General features: G+C 46.1%; 1 protein-coding gene across 2 annotated transcripts; it reads left to right on the top strand.

Annotated features, from left to right (window-relative positions):
* The first annotated feature begins 111 nt into the window (after positions 1-111).
* On the top strand, positions 112-22,750 carry LOC139060823 (neuroglian-like). Of its 2 annotated transcripts, none has more exons than XM_070540016.1 (7): positions 112-1,953; positions 4,775-6,061; positions 7,889-8,196; positions 12,505-12,748; positions 14,163-15,454; positions 17,222-17,447; positions 19,921-22,750. In XM_070540016.1, the coding sequence occupies exons 2-7, from the start codon at positions 4,777-4,779 to the stop codon at positions 20,565-20,567; spliced, it is 4,002 nt and encodes a 1,333-aa protein (XP_070396117.1). In that variant the 5' UTR covers positions 112-1,953; positions 4,775-4,776; the 3' UTR covers positions 20,568-22,750. The 2 variants fall into 2 exon arrangements, with proteins under 2 accessions (XP_070396117.1, XP_070396118.1); XM_070540017.1 differs by lacking the exon at positions 112-1,953 and adding an exon at positions 1,988-2,118.
* The last annotated feature ends 943 nt before the right edge of the window (positions 22,751-23,693 follow it).

Below are 23,693 nucleotides of genomic sequence, written 5' to 3'. Positions count from 1 at the left end.
TAGAAAAGGGTCTATCCGGAACCTTATTCTAAACCGGCACAGGCAATATATTGAACTTCGTTTGCACCTATATGTATAGGGACTCCGTAGAAGCTACTCTCCGTATTTCGTTGTCACAACTTATGAATCGTCGAGGGCTTTATGATTTAATAAATCATTTGATTTGCTACGTTTAGAAGTCATTCTCCATATTTTCTTTCGTTTATGAGCACACAAATTTATCTTTCAGTTTCATGAGGTTCCGTTGAATAGCAAGGACACTCCAAGGAAAACTAAGGTTAGACAGCTTGCTTATGTGCTGTTATTTACTTGAAGAAAACACATGCATTGCCACGGGAGCTGAGGTTACAAACAAAAGAATGCCTGAAAATGACCGGAGCTATGAAAGTGCTACTTTCGTACTCAGGTGGACAACAGTAGAACCAAGAGCATCAGGTTATGTTTGCCAGCAATAACTTGGAATATAAGGGAGAGTATAAATATGCATAGCACTGTTACATAAAGCGCAGTAATAACACACAGCGTAAGTCAAATACATGCGATAGGGTAATACGCCCTATAACCTCGCCAGAAATTACCCGCGTTGGACGGCTAAACTGCCGTCCGATGAAGTCTGATCAATGAGGCGATGAAGTCTGGTCAATGAAGAAAACCATTTGCGCTTTCGTCCGTCTGAAGTGAAGACGCTGTTCGCTGTTTGTTTGTTTGTTCGTTCGTTTGTTTGTATGTTAAGGTAGCATAGAATTGAAATCTTGCTAACTGAAAAGTACTCATGGCACACTTATTGGCATGCGATGCTTGTCGACAGGAAAAAAAATGTACACAAAAAACGATTATCATGGAAGGAGGGAGATGATTCTATCGCAGTAATATTTACAAAGCAAAAATAGAATGGGCGATCATTCGTGAATGAAGTACTTGTGTTACAGATCGCTTATACCGATGCTCATATTTACGCTTTGTGAATGTTCGAATATGGTACGTTATTTTTTTTTCTGACACCAAATACCTCTTCTATTTTTCATCTGACTCTCCGTTATTCTGCAACAAATACATTTACGCGCCTTTAATCTTGCGTATTACCCAACAAGCGTTCAACTAAACCTTATACATTGCTTGCTTAATTGTGTGTGAAGTTTTATTGCTTTGATGTTCTTTCTTCTCTGCCTTTGTTTCCTTTCCTTACATTTCTTAACCACTGGGGTAACTTTTTATGTTTTAGAGATGGCCAACCGTTCAGTAACAGAACTAACTATATGCTCGCGTTATTTAATAGAAATAACCACCTTAGAAAATGTTTCTTTGCCGGTTATTGCACCGCTGCCTTCGTCCGTAAATGTGTATTTTTCTATTCTTGCAATGATGCACTAGTGGCAAGGCGTCGCTTCTTCAAGGCCCTCAAAGGCATTGCGGCAACAAACCGGGAGCTCTCGCCGGAATATCGTGCTTCATTCGGCCTTCGACGACGAGGTACTCCAGCCAGAAATAAACTTTCGAAATGTTTTCGCGCCGAGACACCAGGCTTTGAGGGTGGTCGGGAAGACGCCGGTGTTATCGAAAAACAAGGAACAAACCTTCTCCTTCGCCTGCAAACCGTCCGAAAAGTAAGAAAGGGAACCCCGTTCTTCAACCCTCACGCGCAGTACGCTCGAAAAGAGAAATTCCAAGCAGTGACTGCTGCAGTGATTCCTGCTGTCGTCTGCGTGGCGGGCCATATCTGCGTGCCTCCGCACTGAGGCCTGCGTATACGGCTTCATTCTGCGCGCCGCCTTCCAGGGTGTTGCGAAGATACGGCAAGCTGACTGTGGTTTATCCCCGCAGACGTAGACGGCGCCTGCGCGTGTTGCTCTGAAGGAGCAGATACAGAGAGACCATCCCGGCACCGACTTCACTTCTGAGGGGCAGCTGCAACTGAGGAGGACGCATTCTAGGCATCTTCTGTATCTACTGCAGGTCAGTTTTTTTTTTCTTAACTTTCCGCTGCATCCTATGTTATTGCTGTTGCGGCTGCTCCTCACAAGTGTCTCTCGATTCTGGTCTGTCTTCCACGATGCCCACCAACGCTGAACTCTAAAAAAAAAAAAGGAAAGAAAGAGCGTCTGGAATCACTGCTAAATAGTAAGCTTGATTCACTTGTTTGATGATCTGGGAATCGGCAACCTTACTTCCCTAACTGAAAGCGTGCGTTCTATGAGCGAACAGTATGACGCCTTCAGAGCGGCATTTAATGAACTCGTGTGCACTAACAAAGCGTTAACTTCTCAGAATCGGTCATCGTCAAAAAAAAAAGAAAGGAAGAAAGAAAGAATCGCCGGCATGGAGCAATACAGCAGGATTAATAACATTGAAATAAAAGGCATTCCATCATTACAGGGAGAGGACTGCTCTGCAATTTTGAAAAAGGATGCCGGTGCTATTAAGTGCCCGATTTTTTATGGGTACATTGACATAGTTCAACGTGTTCAGCAAGATGTCTGACAAGAACGGCATTGTTCGTTTTTGTTCACGTGAGAAGAAGAATGAGTTTCTTCGCAACGGTCGTAAAGTTCGTCTTCGATGCTCCTAGATTGGCTTTTCTGGTATTACAGGTAATCCTGTTCATATCAACGAACACCTCACAGTCGACAATAAGTGCTCATCCAGCAAGGCTCTTGCACTAAAAAGAGAGAGAGAGAGAACAAGTGGTACTTTTGTAAATACTGAAAACTGCCAGGTTAAAGCCCTTAAATCAACTGACAACAGGGTCTTGCGAACAGACTCGGAGGCCAATTTTCGCACCTTCGCGTAGGCGCATAGCCTATCGCTTATTTTGAAATTTTCCATCACATTTTCAATTCCTATTTTACAATTTGTCGCACCAAAGGGCCGATTCCGACAATAAATAGTCAGAATTCACGTCCTGTCGCAGTAAATAAACGACAAAAATATGATTGCGATGGGGCACCGATCGGGCTATCTCCAGGCCAATGAGAACGGTCGAAAACAATCAGAATTTATTTGTATAAAATACGGCCCCGGTCTCTAAGTCTTAGCATAGCGGGATAAGTTCTTTCACCGGGCGCTGATTCGACTTGCCCTCCTTTTCAAAGCCTTGGCGATAAGAGAGTAACATGATAGGGTGCACAGGGGCAAAGCACTCTATTTACGCCACCCGCTGCTCGTTCTCCAAGGGACGGTCCTCTCCCCCGCCTCTTCCTTTTTCACTTTTTAGCCATGTGGGGGAGGGAGGGAGGGTCAAAGCGTAACGCCGTAACGCCTCTGATGTGCGTGCGTGCGTTGGTAACAGCGTAGCGTCGTGACACCTAAAGTGTTGCACCCCGGGTGGTCGCGACTGGCTGCCTTCTGCAGCTTGCGCAAAGGACACTAGCTCGGTCGCATCCCACAGTGCTCGTGTGACACCTGCATTACAGAGATAAGATCTGGCTGCAGGCTAGCTCTATATAGGCTATAAGAGGCCGCAAGCTCCATTCTAAGACTGCACCTTTCTTAGACGGCTCTCTTCTCTGGCACTAAGGCGCCAGTCGTAATCAAGAAATTCGATCTATATCGGGCTCGATTGCATTCGACGGTGCTGTGTATGGCACCGGTATTAATATGGGAAGAAACTATCTGGCTATAAGCTATAAGTCTGGCGATACGGGGTGTCTCAACTATCATGCACCAAGATTTAAAGATATGCAGATACCAAGTAGCTGGACAGAACCAAGGTAATGATGTTTGCTGTCGCTTGGAGATATTCAGATTATTTTTGTGCATTCCGCTTAATTGGATGATTAGTCTTAGTTAATTAGTCTACTTCTAAAACATCATAATTCGATGAAAAGCGTCAATGAGAAAATTGTAGAGCAACACGAAAAACTACTGATACAGCGTTCTCTTGCTGAACACGTGCTACATAAAATGTTTTACTGAGCGTGAAAGAATCCCACGAATAGATGCAAAGTGCCTCGAGTGGCCAGTCGCGTGGCAATATTGCGTGTAGTCGCGGGCTTCTTTCACGCTCGGAAAAACACCTTTATGTAGCACGTATTGAGCAAAAGGAAGCTGTATCGGGACTTTTTCATGTTGCTCTACAATTTTCTCATTGACGCTTTTCATGAAATTATAACATTTGAGAAGTTAATTAATTAGTACTAAATATGCAGTTAGGCGGAATGCGGAAAATCTGGGTATATCCAAGCGACGGCAAACAACGTTAAATTTGTTCTGTCCTGCTACGTGGCATTTGCATATTTTAAACTTGGTGCACGATAGTTGGGACCACCGTGGTTGTGACACCCTGTAATCGCAGAAACTCTTTTGATATGGCAATTGGAGATTCATAGGAGAGGCCAGGGATGCTTAGCAGGCTTTTAGGCTGATGATGACTAAGATCGATCATCGTCAATATAAAACCGCAGAATACAAAATAGCTACTATGAAATCACATATGTTTTGTGACCACTTGACATGTGACCATGCCATTCTTCATATGTAGAAACATTGGGAGGTAGGCATGCCAGAGCCGTCTGCCCGGCTCTGACAAAATTAAATTTGTTGCTCAAGAAGCATCAACAAAATGAATAGACGTAATAATAGATCAAAAAGCACGATGAATATGTACGATGCACACATCAATGTAAACATATCGGCATAGCAACAAAAGGCATGCAAATCTGCGGTGCGTGTGTCGCTGTAGAAAGTGAAAACCGAAACCGGCGCTTAAAAAAGCTCACTTCGACGGATCGGGCTTCTTTTTAGGCATTCCACACAAAATACGCGATGCTGCATGCAGGAATGTCACTCCCACCGGCGCCGCTGCTGCTGCAACAGCTGGCAGTCCTCCTGCTTGCTGCAACGGCATCGACTGGGGCGGTGATCTCTCCGCCCACCCTGGTGAAGATACCAGCGCACGAGCAACTCTTTCAAGTGGCCCAATCCCCGGATGAGACGGAGAGACCCTTCTTCCTGGAGTGCGAGGCCACGGGAGAACCCGAGCCCACTTACGAATGGACGAAGAACGGCGAAAAATTTGACTACGCTTCGCAAGCGGACCGCATTTCACAGCTGCCCCGCCGTGGTTCTCTCGTCTTCATCAACCCCAACGATGCGGATGAAGGGCTGTACCAGTGCCTCGCCACCAACCCGCACGGCACGGCGGTGTCCAATACCGTCTCACTTCGCAAGGCCGAGCTTGGCAAGTTCACCGAAGAGCCACCGAAACAAGTGCGTGTCCAAGAGGGCGACCCGCTGACGCTCCGCTGCGACCCTCCAACGGGGTACCCGCGGCCGACGATTTTCTGGGTTATCCAGCAGGCGAACGGTGCTCTTCGAAGGCTCAATTCGTCCCGCATAACCGTGGATCCCGAGGGTTCTTTGCACTTTTCGAACGTCGAGATTGAAGACGCGATACCCGATGCCGTGTACGCCTGCAGCGCGACCTCACCCTTCCTATTCGAGTACAAGCTGGGCAACAAGATCCTGCTGAAGGTGGAGTCAAGGCCAGGAACAGAGAAACCAGAGCAATCGCCCATTAAGCAGTACGTGTCGCCCGCCGAAATCTTAGCACTGAGGGGCCGCCAGCTCGAACTTTACTGCATCTATGGCGGCACACCAATGCCGCGGATTCAGTGGAAGAAGCAGGGAGGAGATCTGTCGTCGGAACGCGTATCCTATTCCAACCACGCTAGAACTCTGCAACTACGCTCGATAAGCTTCGAGGACGAAGGCACCTACGAGTGCGAAGCCAGCAACGGAGTAGGCGTGGTCCAGACGCACGCCATGCAAGTCAAGGTGGAGGCAGAACCATTCTGGTTGCAAGCGCCGAACGACACTATCGCAGCTGAAGGAGGGAGTGCCACCTTCAATTGTTCGGCATTGGGCCTGCCGGAGCCCGAGCTGCGGTGGTACATGAACGGCGTACCCATCGAGATGACGGAGCGCAACAACCACATTAGGCACGGTGTCGATGGATTATCGCTGATTATCGAGCCGCTGACAAAGACTGACAGAGCTGTCTACCAGTGCAATGCCTCCAACGTCCACGGATATGCCTTTCGTAACTTCTTCCTCAATGTTGTCGGTGAGCACTAACTTATTTTATTTGCTTAAGCTGCAGCTGTTAAGCACTATTTGGGCTATCTGATATTTGATTGCCGTTTCGAGTGACAACATTTTGGTCGCGCTGGCAAAAGGCTTCAGATGAACACTGCACATTCTGTAGGTGAAGGGTCAACTGTCCACGCAACACCGCCCCGCCGCCTTCTGCCAATGCGCTTTTCGAACGACGCCGATGTATAACATATATGTCATCCTCGTGTTTATTTCTAACATAATTAAAAAATCTGCTGTTATTAAAAAAGTTAAGCAGATCCAACGCAGATGTTGGAATCCATGCGAAGTCAGGCTTCAGTCAAGTGGAGTGTACTACATCCTTTGCAACTAACGGCGATGCGTACCGTTCACATTAATTCTGTGCGATGCGTACTCACCTTAATTCTATGTAGCATGAAACCTCGTGCGATGTTCACGTTTAAGCGAAGAAACGGCGCTTTTGAACGGCGGGGAGGCAGAGACGCGCTTTTTCTTCGCTTATGTACCAAGAAAGCCAAGTTAGCGCGATGTTTATGTATATCAGCCACAAAGGTGACGACGTTAATCTCACGCCTACACCGTCTACACGCTATGCCTAAATGAAAACTCCAAACCAGCCGCATGCACCTTGTGAGATGTCTACGCAGCGGTGTGACGAGGACGAAAGGTGATGTGTGGCGCCTGTTGAAGGAATAATGGTGATGAAATGTATGTGTGTGTACACACACACACACACACACACGCACGCACGCACGCACGCGCACACATGCACACATGCACACACACGCACAACACACACACACACACACACACACACACAGAGAATCACTTCATTGTACAAAAAAGTACCGATGTCCTCAGTCCTGGGATGTCTGGAGCTGAGATGTCCTCAGCTTGCTTTGTAAGAGTGATATTTCTTGTTAAGTTCACTTGTTTCAATTATAGTCACAGTGTAAACATGTTTTCGAACCAAGCAGCGTCTTTCGTGCACACCGGCCTAAGCACACTTCTTGGGCGATGTAGAAGTACACATTTTAATCAGTGCTGAAGGAGCTATAGCCTGGCGTGGCATGGTACTCGATCGAGATGTTCACGGTAATATTGTCAACTGTGGCAATGTAGTATAAGAAATGATATAACAAGCAATTTTCTTCAATCACACTGCTTCTCACCTGATGCACATCAAACTGAATAGCTTACCTACAGCGAGGTGACGCAAACCTATAAAAAAAGCTTTATTGTTGGCTTGGAGTTTATTCAACCTTGATGGGCTTGCAGAATACAATTCTGTTCGTTAGCTTCTATTCCGTTTTTAACATAAGTTGCACCAAGGGGATAAGCTTAATGTTAGCGTAAAGTTGCCGCTGATCAGTGCAATTACGAAAGGCAGAGAGATTCATTTCAAATTAGCCTGGAAAGAAATTTTATCGCTTTCATTTGTGGTTTCTTACCCGCCGTGGTTGCTTAGTGGCTATGGTGTTGGGCTGCTGAGCACGAGTTTGCGGGATCTAATCCCGGCCACGGCGGCCGCATTTCGATGGGGGCGTAATGCGAAAACACCCGTGTACTTAGATTTAGGTGCACGTTAAAGAACCCCAGGTGGTCCAAATTTCCGGAGTCCCTCACTACGGCGTGCCTCATAATCAGAAAGTGGTTTTGGCACGTAAAACCCCATAATTTTTTTTTTAATTTGTGGTGTCTGTTTATTCCCTTCTCTATTTATGTATTTCTTTCTCTTTCCGTCATTCGTTTTCTATACTGTGATTATTGTTGCGATTGTTTGACGTGCTGTGCTCCTGACTGTGCTCTTCACAAGAAATTCCGCTCATCGAGGAACCGCCTGAACCGCTGACGCTCGGTGTGGTGATGTCGCGGGCGACGATGCGGTGTCGTGTTTCAAAGAATCCGCGACCCGAAGTGAAGTGGATGAAGGAGTCGCAGGAGCTGACCGGAGACCGCTACCGCATCCTCGACTCCGGGGACCTGCAGATTGATGGCCTCAGATTCACGGATCAGGGGGAATACACGTGCTACGCCAGCCACAAATCTCGTGTTGCTGCGGCCTCTGGATCGCTAGAGGTCATGCTCAAGACGCGCATTACCCAGCCACCGCAAGACTACGAGGTGACTGATTCGTCTCCTTGTTTTTTTTTTGAGTAATAGCTTGACGGCACTGTTAGGTGCGCATGTGAATTAGATACTGAGGGAAAGTATTGACATCAGTTAGATCGATATATTATTCGTATAGAAGCCTATCACCGTTTTCTGTATGCAAAAGTACGACTTTCTTTCTTGCTCAGAAAATTTCCACTGAAGGTCCCACTGATGCAACCTCACTCAGAATCATTTAGAAGCCAAAACGGATGAGTCGACGTAATATCAGCGTGACATCCCTTTTTGCCACACTCTCTAAATCAGCCATAGCTAACGTAGTATGAGAGCTACCATAGTCTAAAATTTGTGGTTCTTATTTTCGACACTTTCTCGCTTACGGAAGCTGTTTTTTTTTTTTTGCACGGATGACAAATTTGTTATTGTGGTAGCCTAATCTTTCAATGTAGATCGACGCAATATTTTAATTGAGTGTGTTTTTAAACTTCGTTTAGCGTGAGAGCAGGGTGGCAATGCTGAAAAGGACCACGTGTAGGGTTGACGTGAACGTTTCGTGTAAAAATAATTGTGCAGAAATATTGACGATGATTGTCAACGTAAGCGATTAACCGAATGCTTCTAGAATGCTATTAATTTTATTTAATGAATGGTGCGCTTCAAGGCATGTAGTTAGCTCAGTGAAAATCCTTAGGTGCCGTTTGTGTTGAGTGAACGAACCAGCGAACGTTTCTCTATATATACCGCAGCTCCCGCGCAATGGTAGGGCGACGGGAGTAGAGGGCTGTCTTTGCTTAGTGTCCCCATATACGCTTCCAAAGGGAACAGAGTTGCTCAAAGCTATGCGGTATATCATTTTATTCGTGTCATGTCATGCATTAGCTTGGGCCACTAAGTATCTGCTCGGGGTCGTGCACGTCATTCATGTCATTTCATGACGTGCCATGGTATTCCTGTCATGCATACATGTCAACTTTGTCATGTCATTTATGTCGTGACAGGTCATGACTTTCGTATCCTGTCATACGTGTCATAGCATTCATGTTCGTGTCATGCTTGTCATGCCAATCATTTAATGTCGTTTATTTTATGTGACGGATGCCATGTCATTCATGTCATGTGACGTCAGTACGTGCCATGCCATGCATGTTAGGGAGGCGGCGGATTGCAGTGTGGATGGCACTGAAGGAAACGAAAAGTGGGCGTTGCGTCCATGAAGTGAACTCCGGCGCTAGCGACGAAGGGAAAAGGAAGGCGCAACTGGGGAGCATACCGTGTGCCCCGGCTAACGTGGTCCAAGCTATTTAAAAACTAACGCTACGGGATGCGTTGGTGTGACCAATTAGGTTTTTTAGCAGTTGCCTTGCGCACACTGTTGAATTTTTCTTTTATCTTAGATCAGATTATTAGTCAAAATTAATTGGCTACATTAATAATTACCTACTTGTACAATTGCGTAACCTCGCTTTTCTAATTGTGCACCGCATTCAACAACGTCATATTCAACAGTTTTTAGCCCGCTACATTTCGCCGAGTTATTTTTTGCGCGTTTGAAACGTGTGCCGCAAAATTCGTAATGGAATGCAAGGTATAAGTGGGCCCACGCGTTTTGCTCGAGCGACACTAGCGCTCTCAAATGGATTTTTGGCTGCGGCTACTCGCAAGCCATAGAATTTCCTACAATAATTACTATATATATAGGAAACTCTGGCGCTGCAATCATGTAGTCACAATGGGAATGATGGGAAGTACACGGATTTGCCTGATCTTCGTGCTTGTGGATTCAGACGTTCTTGTGTCTTTGTTTATTACGCTTTATATGTATTCACTGTCGTAAATTTCAGAGCAATGTATGCTCTTCGAAATGCAGAAGACGCTGCGAAAACGTACGATCGCTACTGATTGCGACGATTCAGCTTGTCGAGGTGGCCAAATCGAAACGCGCCAAGTGCCCCAAGGCGTTCGCTTGCCCGCGATAAATTCACTAGAGCGTTTTTTGTCGCTTGTCGATGCATGCGCCCGTGGTGTAATGTTTTCAATATCGGGTTTCTCTGCTAGAGGTCCTGTGTTCAAATTTTTGCCGTGGGACAATTTGAATAATGGTTATTTAATTATTATTTATTGCGCAGTACGTTGTTGAAAACGATTATAGTTACAAAATTACGAAGCCGTTTGAAGCCAGAAGGACGAATCTTAGGCAAACTCATGTACTTCCACCTATAGAGTTTCTCATAATAATTACACGAAACTATGTGCCAAGCAGCCCCGTCTTGCTTTCTCTGTTATTATCATTGCTTGTTGCACTTCAGTCGTATTCATTGTCACCGCCCTACGCCGCTGCGCAGGGCTCTAGCAAACAGCGTGTAGAGGTTGTTTGCTCGTAGCAGCAGCCAGCAGCTTCACCGTCTTCGTCACACCGGCGTTCCATCGACGTCATTCCTTCTTCGTTATTCCATCGTGCTCACGCTGTCGTCATTTATTGGTGATTATGCCGCGCCATTATCACGCCACAGTCGTCATGCGTTCGTTGTCATGCCATCGTCATGACCGTTCCATCATCATTTCAGCTCTGTCATATCATTCTCGTCATACCGTCATCCGCATACGCCATTGTCGTCGTACTACCTTCATCCCATTGTCCTTATGCCGCCTTCGTCACGCTGTCGTCGTTATACCGTCCTAATTTCAGAATGGTCGTTCTGTTGTAGTCATGTATTTGTCATACCGCCTTCATCGTTCGATCGGCGTCATTCCTACTTCGTAATTCCGTCCTCGTCATACAGCCATCGTCATGTCGTTATAGTCATAGCCGGCTCCAGAGAGCGAGTGTCATAGCAAATTCGGCCAGTCTCGGAGACAGTATGTGTCGCATATGACTGGAGCAATGAAAATTTCAGAGTGACAACTGCAGATTCTTAATAAAGGCTAAACCCCATTAGCGCGATTTTGTGCGCGACAGCGACGAGCGACGGGTTCGCGCGACGGATCGGGCCGTCGCTTGAACAGATCGCTCGGTCTTGTCGCGCGATCGCTCGGTTTTGCAAATCTAGAATTCGTCGCTCGTCGCCCGGAAGTGCTATGAGCGACTAGCCAATAGCGCAAAGCCGGAACTGGATGTACATAACTCCAGTACTTCCGAGTGTCGCACGGAACGAGCAAACGATTGAATTTTTATACGTGCAAGGATAAGAACCTACTGCAAGACTTTCAAAAATATTTTATGCTGCTTTTTGCAGTAAAATACATCAACTTAAGTTAATAAAGCACGCGTCAAGCTAGTTTCGGCGCCTGTATTGCTGCCCTCATACCGGCAACACTGGGGAGACGTCGCTCGAAGTCGTCGCTCGCATGGGGTGCAACTTGTAGGCGACGAGCGAACACGACAGCCATCTCCATCGCGTCGCTTGTCGCTGTCGCGTGCAAGATCGCTTGCATGGGGTTTATACTTAAAGGTGCCTTCAGTAATACGGCGTGTCGTTATAGTCCTAGCCGGCTCCAGAGAGCGAGTGTCATAGCAAATTCGGCCAGTCTCGGAGACAGTATGTGTCGCATATGACTGGAGCAATGAAAATTTCAGAATGACACCTGCAGATTCTGAATAAAGGTTCCTTCAGTAAATACGGCGTGCCGCTACATTGACTGTATGCCAAACGCATTAAAGGTGGACAGCCATCGTCATGTCGTTATAGTCATAGCCGGCTCCAGAGAGCGAGTGTCATAGCAAATTCGGCCAGTCTCGGAGACAGTATGTGTCGCATATGACTGGAGCAATGAAAATTTCAGAGTGACAACTGCAGATTCTTAATAAAGGTGCCTTCAGTAATACGGCGTGTCGTTATAGTCCTAGCCGGCTCCAGAGAGCGAGTGTCATAGCAAATTCGGCCAGTCTCGGAGACAGTATGTGTCGCATATGACTGGAGCAATGAAAATTTCAGAGTGACAACTGCAGATTCTTAATAAAGGTGCCTTCAGTAATACGGCGTGTCGTTATAGTCCTAGCCGGCTCCAGAGAGCGAGTGTCATAGCAAATTCGGCCAGTCTCGGAGACAGTATGTGTCGCATATGACTGGAGCAATGAAAATTTCAGAATGACACCTGCAGATTCTGAATAAAGGTTCCTTCAGTAAATACGGCGTGCCGCTACATTGACTGTATGCCAAACGCATTAAAGGTGGACAGCCATCATAAGATGGGTTCTGCCGGAATTTTTTTTTTCGCCTCGTGGACGTCAGTCTCTGCTCAAGCTATACGGCCACATAATTACGGTTGCTGATCTTCCCTTCTCTCGTAATGCAGCATGAGTGTCTCCGTTGCCTTTCACAGGTGGCAGCTGGCAAATCCGCGACCTTCCGCTGCAGCGCCGTAGCGGATCCAAGTCTGGAGCTGTCTGTCGGATGGTTGTTCAATGACCAGCCTGTGGACCTTGAGACCGACCCACGCGTGGTTCAACTGAATGACAACTCGCTGATCATCACACGAACCACCGCGCTCGACTCGGGCGTCTATACTTGTGTGGCACGCACCGAAGTCGATAGTCACCGCGCAATGGCTACACTTATCGTTCAGGGTGAGTGCTCACTTTTCTAGTGCGTTCATGTTGGCGGTCAAACAGTCTATTGGGTTAACATGCGTTACCTTAGTCCATCAGTCATCAGCGATCAACAGTTAATGTGCTGTATGCATGGTTGAGCAAACGATTGTCATTTGCAGATAACCGTGGTTCTGCGAACAGTTCAAGACATGAGGGATTGTTTTCTAAACCGGCGGAATTCTTTACAAATTTCACACCGTAATATAGGTATAATGTGGCATCATCGCAGAGTGCTGATGTACTGTGTGTAAAGTTGGCCCTGACCACCGAGAGTGGTCCCGACTTTGTTGAGGCGCTTTGCTCTCGGTCAACATGCTGCAGAGGCAGTATCGTGGCGGTCATTCGAACTGAACAGCGAATAATTCTTTGCCTAAATTACCGGATTGGGCATGACTGCTGCTTCCTGCTTGGTTGGTCAGTATCCCGGAGGCTATGTCGGTGGATATATGTATATATATGTATATATATAAAGGAAAATTGTATCCACCAGTTTTGAGACACGAAGCTACAAAGGAAACCCGTATGGTTTTCGCAGTTGAAGAAACATTTGTCTTCGAACCCGGGACCAACGCATTTCCGCGGCGGTCGCTCTACCATCTAAGCTAACAAGGTGGCTAACAGGTCACAGCGTGAGAGCGAATAATTCGACAATTCAGTTAGTCGGCCTCACGATTGATAGAGTTAATCTAATTTCCCCCGCGATTGGTCGAAACATATGATTGGTATTTGAAGTAACACTGTTTGCGAGCATTAGATCACTGTACTATTAAATTATTTTTAAGCGTTATTTTCATTTATTTGGTGGGAAAATGTTACTTATTACCGGTGAAGTTTAAGTATTTTTTTATGTCAGTGGTCGCCTCGGAGTGGCAAGTATTTTCTTGCATTTAAGCTGGTTTGTCACAGTAATGACTCTCGACAATTGCTAGGTTTATTTCTTGATTCCTTACATTGCCAATGTAGTCCTTGAGTGAAAAACAAATAGCTGCACTCGCCTTGGTGGCTTAGAAGCTATGGTGTAGCGGTGCTGAGCACGATCGGGGTCGCAGGTCAGATTCTTGGATGCAGCGGCCGCATTACGATGGGAGCGGAATGCAAAAACGCTCGCTCATACAGCATTGTGTGCACATTAAAAGCACGTCACAATTATTCCGAAGTACCCCACTACGGCGTGCCTCACAATCAGATCGTGGTTTTTGTATGCCAAACTCCAGAATTATCTTTCCTCTTTCGCACAATTCTTTACATTTACCTTCGCGTCACTTATGCCGTAAATCCAGCCTCGGCGTATTACACATGAGCCGACTGGTGGGCCACAATACCATATTTCCTTTTGCAACCGCAGCCTCCGCTATGGCTTACTGTATTTCGTTTTCCATTTTCCCTGCAGATGTGCCAAATCCGCCACAGGTGCTTCAAGTCGAGTGCAACAATCGTGATGTTCTTCTGGAATGGAAGCAAACAGGCGATAACCGGGCCCCTATTTTGCAATATTCCATTCAATATAACACCTCATTCAACCCTGACGTGTGGGAAGATGCCTTTGTCAACATACCTCCCACTGATAACAAGTTCAGGCTGTCCGTGAGTCCTTGGGCAAACTACTCCTTTCGTGTTGTCGCTCGCAACAAAGTCGGGACCTCGCTGCCTTCAGAAGCATCAACGACATGCACGACTCCTGAAGACGCACCGTACAAGAACCCCGACCATGTCATGGGACGCGGGGAACGCTTCGACAACCTGGTCGTCACCTGGACGCCCATGCCCCCCATAGAGCACAATGCACCAGGATTCTTCTACAAGATACTCTGGAAGCGCCACGACATCCCCGGCGCCACGTGGAGTGAACGCATCATCGAGGACTGGAAGCAGAACCGACTCGTCGTCCCCGATCAACCTACGTTCAAGCCATACCGCATCAAGGTCGAGGCGTACAACCGGCTCGGCCAAGCAATCACTGCCCCTTTGGAAGTCATCGGATATTCGGGCGAGAATGTGCCGTTGGCTGCGCCCCATGACTTCACTCTGACGGAAGTCATTGGCCCCCGCACCGCCGAGTTTACTTGGAGCCCCGTGAGCTCCGAGTCTGTGCGGGGTGAATTTCGCGGCTACAAAATCCAAACGTGGACACCCGACGAGGGCATGGAAAGGCTTCGGGAGATGGTAATTCCGGCCAACGAGAATACTGCCACTGTCAGCCTGTTCCGGCCCTTTTCACGCAACGTAGTCCGCATCTTGGCGTTCAACAACATGTACAACGGGCCGCCATCGGACACCATCGAATTCACGACACCGGAGGGCGTCCCGGGGCCGGTAGCTTCGTTCGAGGGCATACCTCTTGGGTCGACAGCCGTGTACCTCACGTGGAAGCCGCCCTCGGAGCCCAACGGCTTACTTACGGGCTACCGCATCTACTACGAAGAGGTGCGCGGCAGCATGCTGGGACCCAAGACCGAACGTCGGCCACCTGTGAGCGACCCGCGGAAGTTGCGTGCCAAGCTCGCGGGTCTCAAGCCGCGCTCCAAATACCGCATCACTATTCAAGCGTCGACGTATGCGGGCCAAGGAGAGCCATACTTCATCGAGCTGAGAACGCCGGATGAGTCCGAGAACCTCCCTGACGCAGCCGACTTCATCTGGGTCTACGTGCCAGACGACGAAGACCAACGCGCAAATGTGCGGGTATGGCAGCCGCTTACTGCATGTTCGGGTTGGTTGCTCTGTAATAACAGCCCTGGTAATTTCAAAGGCAGAGCTGGCATAGAAGTAGCCATGCATGTCTCACGAAAGACGCAGAAGTATCCATGGACCTTGAATGTACACAGAAGTAACCATGCCAAACCGGTGACGCACGCTTTAATTTTCTGTCGCCGATCTCCTTTCTTTCTTTCCCACTTCTGGCAAGTCCACTGCCTACTGTTTTGATAGTGGAAACTAGCGTTTCCATGTTTCTACAAAATATATCGCTTCCCAGTTTCCACGGGCGGCTCACCGCTCCAGTTGAGCTCAGAACACATCGCTGGCAATTGTACGTCTCCAGTATACAGGCAGGGGCTGATAGCGTTCGTCGGAGCACAAAATTGTAGAATTTTAGGGTTGAGGGTTTAGGTGAGGGCTGATCTTTTATTATGAAACTTTATTTCCATTCCTCATTGATCTGATTTCTTACCGTGATTTAGAGCCTCGGCTCAATTATGATGTGCTGCCTTGCCCTTCTGTCCTTCCTGACGGGCACTTTTTGTGTGCTTCGGGAGGCTTTGCAATATCAATGAGATTGTAAGACAGCAATTGCACATCTCGAGATCTTCGCATGGAGCCCATTACATAAGTATTTCCCGCTTAATAAGTAGAGAAATGCTACACCACCACTTACAGCTGTGGAAAGCTATCAAAGATGCAGCAAACCATACAGTCCCATAGATGAAACAACGAGCTGGAGACAATATGGAGACAAAGAACTCGATAATTAAGTGTGATATTTTTACTAAACGAATTCCCAATGACTAAATCTATTTGCTGCAGGAAAGCTCGTTACAGCATTGAAATTATCTTCAGACGTTTTATTCGATGTTTATAAATAAGCCAGTTTTGTACTATTTCGCTTGTTAGTCAAAATATTATTAACAATATTTCGTATAACTTGTCTCGGCGTATGCTTAAAAGAGCGTTCATCCTTATAACTAAATCTGTTTGCTGCAGGAAAGCTTCTTACAGCACTAAAATTATCTTCAGACGTTTTATTCGATGTTTATAAGTGCGAGATAAGTCAGTTTTGTTATATTTCGCTTGTTAGTCAAAATATTATTAACAATATATCGGATAACTTGTCTCCGCATATGCTTAAAAGAGCGTTCATTCTTTCAGCTACTGTAAACTCACGGGAACGTACAGCCGCGGTGTCAACACTTTTAAGTTAGCGGGATCAATGAAAAACGCTATTTCCACACACTGTATAACCGTATAACCTAAGGTTGTACGGTCATGCAGACTCTACTCGTAAATTTCTCGGATATTCGACTGCGTACAGTGGGCCTCACGACGCCGACTGTACGTGACGAGAACTAAGACCGCATATTACGACCCAGTAGTTAGCATAGCCCCAATTGGTTTTGGCCGCACCAATGTATTGTTATGCATCTGAAAGATTGTTTTCTTACCTTACTTGAATACAAAGTGAACCAACTTCAGCACAGGCAACCAAACCACAATCAAAATCTATAAAAGAGATACTAATAATAACTCTCATGTGCGATGAGCACTGAGAGCAGATTATATATAACATGAAATCGTTTATTTTAACAATGAAAGAACATTCCCCATAAATGATGCATATTGTTGGCACAGTATTGCATAATACCCCGGAAGTAATAAGAATAACGACTGTTGGCACTGAAGTGACAAATGCCATGGCAACGAACCTGAGGTGACGCGAAGGAATGTGACGTACAGGTGACATGGTTGCCGCCCGCGACCGGACACCCTGGCAGCGACTTCTACGTCCAGTACCGCCGCAAGAGTGACCAGGAGTGGGAGAACACCACGGTTGCGGAGCATGAAGACAGCATCCTGGTCACGGGCCTGGACAAACACGCCTTCTACGAAGTGCGCATCGTTGTCGTCGATGGCAAATACCAGAAGCATTCGCAGATCGAGGAGGTGTGGACAGGAACTCTCGGTAAGAATGGCCAGTGTTGGCGAAGGTTTAGAGGCGATTGTGTACAAAACTTTTTTTCTGAACACCTAAACATTACGGTAAAGCAGGTAGTGATTGTGGTAGTGGCGGTGGTGATGATGTTGCAAGCAGGGTTAACCCGGTAAATGACTGTGTGTGAGAACTTTCCGCATCTTTCTGGGCCAACTGTTTCAGATTGTTAAAGCTGAGGAATTTAAAACGAAATAATCATTTCTGCTGACCATGCTCTATAACAACCCCGGACTTTATAATCTGCGCGACAAATGTCCACACAATTTATGAACAGCAAAGTATGATTAAAAAACATCTTAATGAAAGTCCACTAATTAGTTTTCAAATTGATTTCTAATGGCAGCAGTAAATAAATATGAAACAAACTACCAATAAATAAGTTACGAAATATAAAGCATATATCAAAGCATAAGGTTTGAAAGAAACTTTCAAGCTAGCATGAATTTGAACAAATAAGAACTGAATGTGCCCGGCGATACGCATGTCCGTTCCAGTTAATATTTCTCTTTACTGCGTTATCGCACAGTGCAGATAACATAATTGACGCAGCAATGCATTTCGCCACAGATTTATAGCACTCAAAACATGTGCACAGGGGTTTTTCAAAAAGTGTTGTGCTCCGTGTAAAATGCTCTGTTTAATGTTACCTTCCCCCGAAAGTCCCTTATTAAAAATACGATTAGGGATATTTCGTTAAATAATAGTTATATTTTCAGTTTAAACACTAATGCTGTTGTCCGCCACTGCTGTGGACCATGGTCAACAAAAGTTATTCAATCCCGAACCCTCTATTTATAATAGTTTAACACAGACATGGCAGCAGTGCGCGGTATGCATTCTTCACACTTAATCGTAGTGCATATACGTAATCTGTATATGCCTAACCATGGGGCATATCTTGTGTATCGCTTATTTCTAAATGTATATATTGTTGCATGGAAAATAAAGGGGCAGCACACGCTTGAACTCATTTTGTACTCTCGAAGCAAGTTTTACCATATTATTGCAGGCTGCATTAGCCCACGACCAGGTTTCTGTGATTGCAGCGAAGTAATCGAACATCAACATTATTACGAAGAATTTGGGCTTCGGTTTATTATCTTTCTCAGTGAAAGACATATTTTGACGATAATCCTAGGAAAAAAAGTCTAAAAGCAAGTATAGGATTTTGTTGTTAAAAGCACGCTTCAATCGTTTGTAACCAGCAGTAACAAACATAAATGCTTGCAAAGGAAACGACAGGTTCGAATTGCACTTCTGATTTTTGTGGTCACACTTCGGAAGCTGCCAAAGTTTTTCTGAGGAATGAAACAATGCCCTCTTCGAGTGAAAAGTCAGGCTGTCTCGAGGAGACCAACAATATCTTCTTGCCCATGTTGGACATCATTGTTTCGGTTCGTCATTACTTAGTAAATTAATCTGCATAAATAGCCTAGCAAAGCGCAAGAACTTAAATGTCTCGAAATTATCGCTAAATCTAGTCATTCCCCTAGACATTATTAGATTGAAGATTTCTCAGCAATTTAAGTTACCCACCCAGGCACCTTTCAGTGATGCTTAGTAACACGCCGGCAATCTCTTTCTAACGAATAAGAATTCCCAATATTTCTGGAAATATTCCAAACTTTCTTCCACTGCTCCTGTGCAGTCTTGTAGCAAATTTATTTTACCGATTACCCGCCGTGGTTGCTCAGTGGCTATGGTGTTAGGCTGCTGAGCACGAGGTCGCGGGATCGAATCCCGGCCACGGCGGTCGCATTTCGATGGGGGCGAAATGCGAAAACACCCGTGTACTTAGATTTAGGCGCACGTTAAAGAACCCCAGGTGGTCAAAATTTCCGGAGTCCCCCACTACGGCGTGCCTCATAATCAGAAAGTGGTTTTGGCACGTAAAACCCCACACATTATTATTATTATTATTATTTTACCGATTAGGTTTAGTTAACCGTAATACAGGCAAGGTATGCGGGCAGCTATGTGCTTGCCTGCTCGCTGTACGCAAAAGCTTGTATAGTGATCAACAACAGCCGAAAAAGAGGATCGTTAGCATTTAACCAGCAACGTCTCGGCGTCTTCGTCAAGCACTCAGACAAGTGCTATCGTCGAAACATTGGCGCTAGACTGTGGCTTCCTTAATGCGGTCATTGCTATACACTTCAAATTTATATTTTCCTGAAAAACCTTCGTCTTGAAATAGCTCCTTGCACGTCAAAAAATGTTGTTTCGCTATCGCTGACCTACCCTCCCACCTCCCAGCCCTCTACTCGCGTTACAATCTTACTCTATTGTGCACTTGGCGAAAATAATGCCAATAAAACCAAATAATTCCAATAATAATAAATAAGTCAGGTTATTCCGGCAAGATCGAGGCACCGCCTCGTCGTGTGCCCACACGCACACCTGTAAAAAGTTTGCCACGTCTTTTTTTTTTTCGTTCACACAGATGTCCCCAATCCTCCGGAGATACTCCGCGTGGAATGCGAAGCGGTCACGGCTCTCGTAGAGTGGGCACCCCGAGGCGACAACCGGGCGTCCATCCTGTCGTACTCAGTCCAGTACAGTGTCACTCCGAACTCGTGGGAGGACATCGCCCCGGAGATTCCTGCGTCGGACACCAGTTTTCGGCTGGCTCTGAGTCCTTGGGCCAACTACACTTTCAGGGTGGTGGCTCGCAATAAGGTCGGACCTTCGGCACCCTCTGAGCCATCGGCAACGACGTGCGTGACCCCCGAAAGCGTGCCATTCAAGAATCCTGATTCCGTCACAGGCCGGTGGAACGTTTTCGATGACCTCGTGGTATCTTGGACGCCCATGGCACCCATCGATCACAATGCACCGGGATTCTTCTACAGGGTGTCCTGGAAGCAGCACGACCTTCCCGATGCCGCATGGAGCTCGCATGACGTAAAAGACTGGACGCAGGACAGGCACGTCCTGCGTGGCCTGCCCAGGTCTGCGCCTTACAGCGTCCGCGTGGAGGCACACAACCGGCTTGGTCAGGCGAACGTCTTGGCCAGAGAAATTGTAGTTCCGAAGAATGAGAAAGCGAAGCTCGTGGATATTATGGACGCGCTTCTTGCATACCTTTAAGGGGCGTTCAGGAGCACATCGTAAATGCATGCATCATTTCCTTGTATGGTCAGGTGCCGTACGCGCTCATCTTTACTACATCCATCAAGTTCTCGGTATTTTGAATGGTCACTGTCGCCCTGTCCCCACATTCTAACATTCGCTTAATTGGACATCGTTTGTGGGCTGAGCAATAAGAAATAAATGTGTGGGATAAGGTTTACTGCATTCCTTCAAGGTCCCAATTACGGTCAATTGCTCAAAGATGATGATGATGCTCAAAGATGCCACAAAGAAATTCGACGCTGTCTGGCAGAGGCAACGAATTTCCAGAAGGAAGTTAAACGAACTTTACGAGCTATTTAATATTTGATGCACAGGCGGCTGTCATACTAGAGGTGCTGGATTATTGGAGAACTTTCATATTACTCCGTTCATACACGTCATTTTAGGGCGTCATCTTTGGTCAAAACAACAATAATGTTTGTTGATGTCTTCTGAATAAACAACAAAAGAGCACTAACAGCATAATTTATTTTTTTAGCTTTCCCTGCTCTGAAATAACAGTCACGTCCAATTTTTGTAGAATAATCTAGAATCTCTTATAAATGTGACTACCTAATGAGGTACGAGAAAAAAGGGGTTAACCGAGGAACCCCTCGGTTAACCCGCTTTCTTGTTATTACATAACGAGGCTCTCGAATCCGGCAACATTGCTGCCTTCAGGTAGCATGTGCGGGTTTAACGACCAGTTGCTTTCACCCAGAGAGATCACGTACTCGTGACGCCTGTGGCAGAAAAGATGTTCCGCATTCGGCGCCAAGGTTTGTGAGTGGTGGTCGCGGCTAACACTCCTAAGGTTAGTTCCAGTAGTAACACATAAGTACTCAAGAAAGTGGATGGGCAAACCGCGCCGCGGTAGCTCAGTTGGTTAGTGCATCGCACGCGTAATGCGAAGACGTGAGATCGTTCCCCACCTGCGGCAAGTTGTTTTTTAATCCACTTTCATTGCCATTACTTTATCATTTATTTAATTCAGTTAGTAAGTACAAGGAACTTCTCCGATCTTTTCCTTGGTGTCTTTGTTGGCTTCTCATGATATAACAAATTAGCGTCACGTAATTAAAAAAATGTAATGTTCAAATTCTTTTAATATGTAAATGCCCACAAACGTTGTAGTAGCTCATAAAACATGAGTGCCACTTAATGCCCAGCTCATAAAACACGAGAGGAATTACTGCCTAAGTGCAGATTGTCACAGTTTAAAAGCACTAAAAGTCGTCTACTTGTCTAAAAAGGGTGCAGAAACCATCGTTGATGATTGTAAATGTAAGAGAACAGCACGAACGAACGAACGAACGAACGAACGAACGAACGAACGAACGAAATATTTTCCTTGCCGTCTTCGACCACCGACCAACCATGGAAATGGGCTAAATAGGCAAAGAAAAATATTCTCTTTAAAACATGTAACATGCATACCCTTGGGAATTTTCGAGTGTCGTTTAGTCCCGTCGAGCCACATAACTGTGACATGAAATAGGAGCAATGCACAAACAAATACAGATTCCCTCTTCCTGGATGAAAACTGAGCTATTCAACGATTAATGCGTGGGCGGGACATAAGTTGACAGCTTAAGAAAACTGCGAACTCTCACTGTGGGTAAGTTTTGAATCCAGGTCACTCAGTAAGATGCAATAATGTACTCAAACAGATCAACTGCTCATCGTGGTTGGTGAACTTAACAGTAGGATATTTTACATCAACTGAAAATGAAAGAAAAAAAAACACTCTGGCACATCAATTTCTCAAAATGATCTATAGATTTTAAGGAAATTTCCAATCTAGCATGGTCGTCATTACTTATTGCAAAAAGATTGAGGCGTTTAAGCAAATAGCTAAAATTTACCATTCGTGACTAAATGATTTATTTAGGACGTCGATATTGTTACGGGCCATTCCCGTATTCTGAAGAAGGGGCTCAGCAGGACGATGGAAGATGAATATCGGAAAAGCACGTTTGTGTTTCTTGTCATTCTGTTATCTTGGCTGTGGCTTCTCTATGTATTTTGTAAATTTTGCCTACTCTTGATGTACGTCGCGTTTTGGTGGAGGTGGGGCCTGGGTGGCGGTGCATATACTTGCAAACATACATGAATACTGGAAAATTAAAAATAAAAGCTGCAGCATCAAGTTTAACATTGTGCAACTGAGCATTAAACTATCACAATTCTCAGCCGCACCTGTTGGAGCGCCTGAAAAGGACAGGATTGGTTCATTATACACCGCTCATAAGTATTCCGTTAATTTGCAAGACATTCGAAAATCCATGTAAGCATTGTAATGACTTGCTGTAGGCTGAAGACTAATGAATCGTATTTGTCTGCTTTAGATGATCTCACGTACTGTTACAGCTCAAAGAATTGCGATATTTAATTTTGACGTGAAATTATGAAATTGAAAACTTCAAGCCTCGTACATTTTATTTCCTTTTTTTTTATGCGAAGCATTCTTTGCCTCATTCTTGGTACTTTACAGTAGGCTGATAGGCAGGTTTCTGTCTCGTCTCGCTTTAACAAAAAATTTGGAGGACGCGTAAGCTTCGCTTTTAAGAGTGGAACACGATAGCATTCAACGATCCCTGACTGCTTCTCACGCTTCTCGGCAACTGGAGCGTTTGAAACCGTAATGTTTACCGGGAAGCGCTAGCCGCGAACGTTATGCAAGAAGGCGGGCTTTCTGGTACAACGGCGGCCTCTTGAGTGGGCCGCGAAGGGGTGGAGGCGAGCGCCTTCTGGAGGTATTTCAAAGAACCGGGGCGCCGTTCCGTAGCCCCCAAGTTACTCACGCGCCGGCGCGTGCAAATGGGGACGCCGTGGCCGGTCTATGCGTGGTAGAAACGCTGGAAAGGGGGTCTATTTGAGTTTTCGCGTAACAGCAGCAGCAGCAGCAAACGACTTTATTGTGGTCCTGAGGAGCTAAGCGGGGGCCTGCAGGTCCCTACCCAGCCGCTGGCTAGTCCCATGTCGGAACAGAGAGGCCATGCCTCTCCGCTCGTTCACGGGCCCTCTGGACAGCCAGGAGCTGGACGTCCTGTCTCGGGTCTGTGATGGCCTTCGTCCAGTCTTCTTCTGTATTAAAATCCT

This window comes from Dermacentor albipictus, chromosome 6, assembly GCF_038994185.2.
Source record: "Dermacentor albipictus isolate Rhodes 1998 colony chromosome 6, USDA_Dalb.pri_finalv2, whole genome shotgun sequence".
Classification (NCBI taxonomy): domain Eukaryota; kingdom Metazoa; phylum Arthropoda; class Arachnida; order Ixodida; family Ixodidae; genus Dermacentor; species Dermacentor albipictus.
The sequence above is the reverse complement of the archived record's forward strand: the minus strand, read 5'-3'. Positions and strand labels throughout refer to the sequence as shown.